Source organism: Vanacampus margaritifer, chromosome 20 (assembly GCF_051991255.1).
Source record: "Vanacampus margaritifer isolate UIUO_Vmar chromosome 20, RoL_Vmar_1.0, whole genome shotgun sequence".
Classification (NCBI taxonomy): domain Eukaryota; kingdom Metazoa; phylum Chordata; class Actinopteri; order Syngnathiformes; family Syngnathidae; genus Vanacampus; species Vanacampus margaritifer.
In genome coordinates this window covers 6,252,198-6,261,328 of record NC_135451.1, presented here as the reverse complement: position 1 = coordinate 6,261,328, position 9,131 = coordinate 6,252,198, and the positions used below count along the sequence as shown (strand labels likewise).

General features: G+C 35.9%; 2 protein-coding genes and 1 long non-coding RNA gene across 4 annotated transcripts in view; 1 reads left to right on the top strand and 2 right to left on the bottom strand.

Moving 5' to 3' along the window:
- Positions 1-1,160: 1,160 nt before the first annotated feature.
- LOC144040727 (uncharacterized) lies at positions 1,161-3,924 on the bottom strand. Its single transcript, XM_077555153.1, has 3 exons — positions 3,792-3,924; positions 2,053-2,319; positions 1,161-1,607 (listed from the first exon to the last, which is right to left on the bottom strand). Exons 1-3 carry the CDS (start codon positions 3,909-3,911, stop codon positions 1,161-1,163), a joined length of 834 nt encoding a protein of 277 aa, XP_077411279.1. The 5' UTR covers positions 3,912-3,924.
- A 1,877-nt stretch (positions 3,925-5,801) lies between these two features.
- On the bottom strand, positions 5,802-8,739 carry LOC144040726 (uncharacterized). The gene is made up of 3 exons (XM_077555152.1): positions 8,594-8,739; positions 6,837-7,118; positions 5,802-6,320 (listed from the first exon to the last, which is right to left on the bottom strand). The coding sequence occupies exons 1-3, from the start codon at positions 8,711-8,713 to the stop codon at positions 5,868-5,870; spliced, it is 855 nt and encodes a 284-aa protein (XP_077411278.1). The 5' UTR covers positions 8,714-8,739; the 3' UTR covers positions 5,802-5,867.
- Positions 7,869-9,131, top strand: part of LOC144040728 (uncharacterized) — a 37,814-nt gene continuing 36,551 nt past the window's right edge. For both annotated transcript variants that reach the window (XR_013289818.1, XR_013289816.1), the window contains exon 1: positions 7,869-7,923. This is a non-coding gene — a long non-coding RNA (uncharacterized LOC144040728). The remainder of the gene's footprint in view (positions 7,924-9,131) is intronic.

Here is a 9,131-nt window from a genome sequence, read left to right as displayed (position 1 = left end):
TCCGTCTATTTAGAACTTCTCTTTCCCAATCGATGGTCACCACCAAATTGTGATTCATGAGGATTCGGCCTGATGCCAGCGAAACTTGTCAACTGTACTTTGCCTTTGTTTACAGCTCTTTAAGTGTGAGATTTAACAAACCTGCAAATCTTTGTTCGGGTCACGGGTTCTTTGCACCCCAAAACCTGCTGCAAAAGTTCACCTTCAGACGGGACGGTTGTTCGACCCTCCTGGAAAGGCCTCAAAACAGATGAATAACATCTGCACAATCCAACATGCCATCTAACTCGAGACAGGAAAGAACTTCAAAATAAAGGTGTATCACGCTGGTCCTGACATCTTGTAGCTCACTGGCGCCAACCGTCGGTCCTCCAGCATGGCTGGCTGTGCACGCGGTACACAAATGTGATGTCACACGGTCGGGAAGGGTTTGTAGCAATGTTTATAATTGTTTATCCCATTTCTACATTTGGATCTTATAACCTGGCTGTACTAAAAAATATACAGTAGATAATACCGTTATGATCTTGGTTGAAAAATGTTAAACTAAAGGACATTTAGTTTAAAAAAAAAAAGTCTTAAAATGAAAATATGTTTTACCTAATCTGTCCTTTACCACAAAGCACAGGCAGCTAATTTTTGATGAAATGGCAGTATTTGTTGATACACGAAAGATATAAATTACAACATGTTCATCCACATTGATGACAAAACATAGGATATGATGCCATTAATGTTCTAAGCCATGTAACAGAAAGGTTTCACATTTGTTGCAGTTTTCTCCCAGCTGTACTATATTGTTCTTTAAAAATTGAGAATAATTTACCATTAATAACTAGCTAAATAACTGCCAAATATGTTAATTATTTCAGGGTTTAATTTTTGCTGTGACTTAACTGAAATTTCATCAGTCATCTTTTATTTTATCTTACTTGTCAGTCATTTAAAAAAAAAAAGGCAATACATAAGAACCAATTATTGAATAAAACACAATGCACATATCGACATTTTTTATGTTACTAATCTTATTTTCTGTAAGTAAACATCAATAATTACAGTCTGCAAAATTGTTTATTATAGAAATATTTTATTATTTACAATCCATAAAAAATACAACTATTTAATGAGAAAAAAATAATAGAAAGTGCAAAGGGATCAAATCATTGACACAGACAGGGATCGGGCACCCCACTAAACGTATAAACCGTCACCCTCTCGCAGAAGGTCACCTTTTTCTTCTCTCTTTTCTTTTCAGCCTCCTTTTCTCCTTTTTCTTCATCTTTCTTTTCACACACATTTTGCATGAATTTCTTCTCTTTCCTCTCTTGCTGCTTCCTCTCTTTCTTCTCCTTCTTCTCATGCTCCTTTTGCTTCTTTTCTTTCCTCTTTTGCTCCTTCCTCTCTTTCCTCTCCTTCTCCTCACGCTCCTTCTTTTCCTTCTTTAGTTTCCTCTCGTGCTCTTTCCTTTCTTTTTTCTCTTTGGCCTCACGCTCCTTCTTTTCCTTCCTTTCTTTCTTCTCTTCGGCGGCACGCTCCTTCTTATTGTTCCTTTCTTTCTCACCATCTTCTTTCTCTTGTTTTCTTCTCCATGTCTTTATGCCGTCACTCTTCAAATGAAAGAGAGACACCAACTGTCAATTAAACAATTCATCAATCCTATCAAAATTTCGTACACTTGTACCGCCGCCTGTTGTCGACTTGAAATGACATCACACTACCTAAGGGCTCAGCTTTCGAACATCACATGACCAAACCCAGAAATCAAGTGGGCCGTGATGGTCGCCACCTGCGCCCTTAGGTGCTGTAATGTCATTTTCAGTCGACAGCTAGTGGCAAAATGGCAGGCACGTCCAACAGATAAAACCAGATGGACTTTCATGCTTCATATTCCACAAAGGCAATAGTAATCAGAATACCGTATAGACTAGTAAAGGCGCTTGACCGCCCCTCTAAATGACGCTAACATGTAAACATGTCTTATATAGGCGAATCACCTAGAACACTGCGCTGCCCATAAATCAACCAATAGAAGAAAGGAGGTGAGGAGCTAACCGTTAAGTTGACGTGTTGTCCCTTGAAGCCTTCAACGAGGATCTCGGTGTTGTGGTGGTCTTGGTTGGGGAGTTCCAGCTGGCTGGACATGGTCTCCATCCAGGTCTCCAGACGCCCCTCAAGCTCCTCGGCTCTTTTCCACCACTTTAGGTACTTTTGTCGCTGCCTCTCGAGCTGCGAGGTCTTGGTCAAGTGCAGCTCGCGTGGGCTCCTGTCACTCTTATTATCCTCAAAATACGTCTTTATGTCTTCAAGATGACTAAAAACCTGAGCAAACAACAAAACAGACATAAGAAGGATGAATAAAATATACATATGGTATGTAGTATATATATATATATATATATATATATAAATCCACCATTAGTGGAAAAATTATAATCAAGATTATTTTGATTGATATTGAAATCACGATTAATAAAAAACATTTGTCAAAAAACAAAACTCACAACTACAATCATAGCCTGACGCCAATTCATCCCTGCACGTTGAACACTTTATTCTTAAACACTCTTTTATATTTGTCAACTACAAATTATCTTGTAAATACATTTCATGTGAAATTCCATCTTGCATTTTCATTCTGCTGCATACATTCAAAATGAATAAACATCGCCCTTACCCTTAATGATATTTATTTTATCTTCGGTTGTTCTATTTTTTATTTTCACAAGACTTGGGACTTACTTTACTGCGCTAACTTGGGGCCTTGGTTATCTATTTTGTGCCATATCATGTATATATCTTGAATAATTGAAAATTTAACTCTCTAATGTGAAAGAACAACCTGAAAATGAATAAGAAACAAAGTAAAATAGGAATATACTAAAATAATAGCCATCAAAATCAATACAGTACAGTACATAAAAATACTGTATATAATGGCGGTTACGCACGTTGACCTCCTAGAGGCAGTATAGTGCCGTTATTAAATAGAGTACACACTTAAAATGAACCAAGAAGAGTAGAAAAAAAGTTTGGATTTACCTTTATTCATAATACAACTCGCTTTTCACAGATTGTGGATAATATGTGCCTCTGAGTATTGCTATATTATCTGTAAGTATGTGTTCCTACAGCATTTGTATGTGAATATTCGTTATTTGAAGGAATATCACTCCCGGAAGTTGATGCTAATTTCCCGTTAGCAATGGTTCCATACATTGGCACTTTAGCATTTGGCGATTGTATTAAAAACGAAGCATGTCTTGGGTTTAAACATACAATGTACAATTATTTTTGTTGAGTGTTTAGTTTTACAGTAATCTTTAACTAGGGTGTCATTAAACAGTTTAAAGCACTGTCGGGGAAGGCAGAATAACAAAGCACAAGTAACATGGTGCATTCAGGGTACTTCACAAAGTTATAATTACCACACGCACACGCCTTCGTTCGTACATGAACCGTTTTTCTTCTTGATAAAAATGTTTCTAAAAATCGAAAGAAGCCGGTTGAACTCCACTATGACATAATTAACTTTTCTAAAGAAATTAAAGGACTGGGGAGGTTTTCTTTAAAACACAAATGACATATACTGTACAAATAGTAAGACTTTTTCTCCAAAATGACATGATGTACAGTACATTAATTGTACAGTACATACATAGTAAGACATTTAAAACATACATACTATGGCTTTGATTATACAGTTTTACTTAAAAATACATAATGCATACAAGTAAGACTTAGCTCCCCAAAAAGCAACATGATGCATTATTGCATATACATTTTTGACTTACCATGTTGACGTGTGCTTTTCTCTTTGCTCGCTTGCTGGCTGTGTACAGGTGCAGAGTCAGAAGTGAGTATGAGTGGCACTGCAAACTGCACAATATATACCTGTACTGTAGTGCACACATGATCAGTTAATCAAAGAGCATTGAACATGAAAGAGGTGAAGCGCTTTGGTGGGCGTGGCCAAGACGCTGATTGGCTGGATGTGTGTGATGTCATCAGGACATGGCCAAGTTGTTGTTGTGTTACATTGTTTATCAGCATGTTGATGTGTTTTGCATTGCAATACATCAGTTGTTTTATGAATTATATGAAGATCATCATTATGGAGTGTTTTCCTAGTTACAGAATTGACTTGGTGTTTTTAACCCATTTAACACTTGCTTGGAAATTAGAGCAGGTGGAATATTTCAAAATTCTATGTACTGTATTGCAAGATTGCTTGCCAGCTTCCAAACAAAAATAACAAAGGTTTAGCTAACAGGCCAATTTTGTAACAGTACATGAAGATTTTAATAGTCACATTTAAATACACTGTGGTGATTTATGAAGCTCATACTAACTTTTGTAACTAACTAGAGGGGACAGTGATGCTCAACACATCAGTGGAACATTCAACCCAGGACTTATTTCTCATACACTATTACATTGGCGACCATTTTGGGTTCATGTCAGTGGTCAGTTTTTCAACTGAGATTCACTCACATGGCCAAGATGAGAACAATAAAGAGACTGTGTAAAACAGTACCTGTTCAATAATTTTAATTTCGGTGAATAAAGTATTAATGCTATAACAGTTTGGTTGGTTGCTGTCATAGGTTTAATGATGTAATTATGTGTAAATATTGTTATAAAAGTAGTTTTCTTTGAACCAAAAATATTTTGAAACTTTTGGACCATTCTGCCAGGTCTACGTTGTGAGGTGGAAGGAAGGTGGACCCAGATGGAGGGGAACAGAGCGACAAGGCAGAGGTTTATTTATTTATTATGGAATAAATTTTTGATTAATTAATTTTAATATTTTTTTCTTTAAAAAAACATTATTTTTTTTAATTTAATCTGTGAGTTAACTAGTGAAGTCATGCGATTAATTACGTTTAAAAATTGTAATCGTCCGACGCCCCTAATTTTTAATATATATATATATATATATATATATATATTTTTTTTTTTTTAAACATAAAAAAATTAAATAATAAATAAATAAATAAATAAAAGATGATTAAAAATTAGGGGCATCAGGCAATCAAAATTTGTAATCGTAATTAATCTAATGACTTCACTAGTTAACTCACAAATTTTATATCTGTTATGTTTTGATTTTCAGCTGTTTCTGATTTCTCTTTTGCAGTTGCTGGGGAAACAGCTGGAGGGCGGATCCTGCCAACACACCTGCTGCTTAGTGATGGGATGATGATACTTCAAGGAGTGTATTGACACATTACAAGTATTGACACTGTGTTGGTCACTCAATAGTGACCTCTGCTGTAGATCTAAAATCATTGCAGATAAACAAAATGAAAATAAGATGGTAAAACGTGCATGCTGTAAACCTTAATATTAGCTTATGAATTTATATTTATAAAATAAATTTAATAAATTGTATTTATTCACTTGCTAGTCTTCCATAGGATATGATGTCATTAATGTTCTATGCCATGTAACAGAAAGGTTTCAAATCTTTTACATTTGTTGCAGTTTTCTCCCACTTGTGCTATATTGTTATTTAAAAATTGAGAATAATTTACCATTAATAACTAGCTAAATAACTGCCAATTATATTAATTATTTCAGGGTTTAATTTTTGCTGTGGCTTAACTGACATTTTATCTGTCATCTTTTATTTTATATTACTTGTCAGTCATTTAAAAAAAAGTATTGCAATACATAAGAACCAATTATTGAATAAAACAATGCACATATCGACATTTTTTTATGCTACTAATATTATTTTCTGTAAGTAAACATCAATAAATACAGTCTGCAAAATTGTTTATTATAGAAATATTTTATTATTTACAATCCATAAAAAATACAACTATTTAATGAGAAAAAATAATAGAAAGTGCAAAGGGATCAAATCATTGACACAGACCATTTATGCAATATATGGGATTGGTCACCCCACTAAATGTATAAACCGTCACCCAGTCGCAGAAGGTCAGCTTTTTCTTCTCTCGTTTCTTTTCAGCCTCCTTTTCTCCTTTTTCTTCATCTTTCTTTTCACACACATTTTGCATGACTTTCTTCTCTTTCCTCTCTTGCTGCTTCCTCTCTTTCTTCTCCTTCTTCTCATGCTCCTTTTGCTTCTTTTCTTTCGTCTCTTGCTCCTTCCTCTCTTTCCTCTCCTTCTCCTCGCGCTCCTTCTTTAGTTTCCTCTCGTGCTCTTTCCTTTCTTTTTTCTCTTTGGCCTCACGCTCCTTCTTTTCCTTCCTTTCTTTCTTCTCTTTGGCGGCACGCTCCTTCTTATTGTTCCTTTCTTTCTCACCATCTTCTTTCTCTTGTTTTCTTCTCCATGTCTTCATGCCGTCACTCTTTAAATGAAAGAGAGACACCAACTGTCAATTAAACAATTCATCAATCCTATCAAAATTTCGTACGCTTGTACCGCCGCCTGCTGTCGACTTAAAATGACATCACACTACCTAAGGGCTCAGCTTTCGAACATCACATGACCAAACCCAGAAATCAAGTGGGTCGAGATGGTCGCCACCTGCGCCCTTAGGTGCTGTAATGTCATTTTCAGTCGACAGCTAGTGGCAAAATGGCAGGCACGTGCAACAGATAAAACCAGATGGACTTTCATGCTTCATATTCCACAAAGGCAGTATTAATCAGAATACCGTATAGACTAGTAAAGGCACTTGACCTCCCCTCTAAATGACGCTAACATGTAAACATGTTTTATAGAGGAGAATCACATGGGCAGCTTGCAAGCTACACAATGGAAAGCCTAAACTCAGGAGTCTGTGAGACAGACATCCTAACCACTATAGAACACAACGCTGCCCATAAATCAACCAATAGAAGAAAGGAGGTGAGGAGCTAACCGTTAAGTTGACGTATTGTCCCTCGAAGCCTTCAACGAGGATCTCGGTGTTGTGGTGGTCTTGGTTGGGGAGTTCCAGCTGGCTGCACATGGTCTCCATCCAGGTCTCCAGACGCCCCTCAAGCTCCTCGGCTCTTTTCCGCCACTTTAGGTACTTTTGGCGTTGCCTCTCGAGCTGCGAGGTCTTGGTGCAGAGCAGCTCGGCCAGGTGCAGCTCGCGTGGGCTCCAGTCAATCTTACAATCCTCAAAATATATCTTTATGTCTTCAAGATGACTAAAATCCTGAGCAAACAACAAAACAGACATTAGAAGGACGCATAAAATATACATATGGTATGTACTGTATATATATTTAAAAAAAAAACATTTGACCCACCATTAGTGGAAAAATAATAATCCAGATCAAGATTTTGATTGATATTGAAATCACGATTAAAAAAAACATTTATAGATGTCAAAACTTTGTATTGATTCAACAGACAAAACTCACTACTACAATCATAACCTCATGCTGATTCATCCATGCACGTTGAACACTTTATTCTTAAACACTCTATTATATTACAAATTATCTTGTAAATAAATTTCATGTGAAATTCCATCTTGCATTTTTATTCTGCTGCATCCATTCAAAATGAATAAACATCGCCCTTACCCTTAATGATATCTATTTTATCTTCTGTTCTATCTTTTTTTCACAAGACTTGGGACTTATTTTACTACGCTAACTTGGGGCCTTGGGTATTTTTTTGTGCCATATCATGTATATATCTTGAATAATTGAAAATTTAACTCTCTAATGTGAAAAAACAACCTGAAAATAAATAAGAAACAAAGTAAAATAGGAATGTACTAAAATAATAGCCATCAAAATCAATACAGTACAGTACATAAAAATACTGTTTATTATGGCGGTTACGCACGTTGACCTCCTGGAGGCAGTATAGTGCCGTTATTGAATAGAGTACACACTTACAATGAACCAAGAAGAGTATAAAAAAAGTTTTGATTTACCTTTATTACATAATACAACTCGCTTTTCACAGATTGTGGATAATATGTGACTCTGAGTATTGCTATATTAGCTGTAAGTATCAGCATTTGTGTGTGAATATTCGTTATTTGAAGGAATATCACTCCCGGAAGTTGATGCTAATTTCCCGTTAGCAATGGTTCCATACATTGGCACTTTAGCATTTGGCGATTGTATTTAAAACGAAGCATGTCTTGGGTTTAAACATACAATGTACAATTATATTTGTTGAGTGTTTAGTTTTACAGTAATCTCCAACTAAGGTGTCATTAAACAGTTTAAAGCACTGTCGGGGAAGGCAGAATAACAAAGCGCAAGTAACATGGTGCATTCAGGGTACTTTCACAACGTTAGAATTCCCACATGCACACGCCTTCGTTCGTACATGAACCGTTTTTCTTCGATGATAAGAATGTTTCTAATAATCGAAAGAAGCCGATCGAACTCCACTATGACATAATTAACTTTTCTAAAGAAATTAAAGGACTGGGGAGGTTTTCTTTAAAACACAAATGACATATACTGTACAAATAGTAAGACTTTTTCTCCAAAATGACATGAGGTACAGTACATTAATTGTACAGTACATAGTAAGACATTTAAAACATACATACTATGGCTCTGATCATACAGTTTTATTTAAAAATACATAATGCATACATAGTAAGACTTAGCTCCCCAAAAAGCAACACGATGCATTATTGCATATACATTTTTGACTTACCATGTTGACGTGTGCTTTTCTCTGTGCTCGCTTGCTGGCTGTGTACAGGTGCAGAGTCAGAAGCGAGTATGAGTGGCACTGCAAACTGCACAATATATACCTGTACTGTAGTGCACACATGATCAGTTAATCAAAGAGCATTGAACATGAAAGAGGTGAAGCTCTTTGGTGGGCGTGGCCAAAACGCTGATTGGCTGGATGTGTGTGATGTCATCAGGACATGGCCAAGTTGTTGCGTTACATTGTTTATCAGCATGTTGATGTGTTTTGCATTGCAATACATCAGTTGTTTTATGAATTATATGAAGATCATCATTATGGAGTGTTTTCCTAGTTACAGAATTGACTTGGTGTTTTTAACCCATTTAACACTTGCTTGGAAATTAGAGCAGGTGGAATATTTCAAAATTCTATGTACTGTATTGCAAGATTGCTTGCCAGCTTCCAAACAAAAATAACAAAGGTTTAGCTAACAGGCCAATTTTGTAACAGTACATGAAGATTTTAATAGTCACATTTAAATACACTGTGGTGATTT

Coding starts and splice junctions, on each gene's coding strand:
- LOC144040726 (XM_077555152.1), bottom strand. CDS start 8,713: ATGTGTGCACTACAGTACAGGTATATATTGTGCAGTTTGCAGTGCCAC. Junction 7,119..8,593: donor GAAAAGCACACGTCAACATG/GTAAGTCAAAAA, acceptor TTGTTTGCTCAG/GATTTTAGTCATCTTGAAGA. Junction 6,321..6,836: donor GACAATACGTCAACTTAACG/GTTAGCTCCTCA, acceptor TTTCATTTAAAG/AGTGACGGCATGAAGACATG.
- LOC144040727 (XM_077555153.1), bottom strand. CDS start 3,911: ATGTGTGCACTACAGTACAGGTATATATTGTGCAGTTTGCAGTGCCAC. Junction 2,320..3,791: donor GAAAAGCACACGTCAACATG/GTAAGTCAAAAA, acceptor TTGTTTGCTCAG/GTTTTTAGTCATCTTGAAGA. Junction 1,608..2,052: donor GACAACACGTCAACTTAACG/GTTAGCTCCTCA, acceptor TTTCATTTGAAG/AGTGACGGCATAAAGACATG.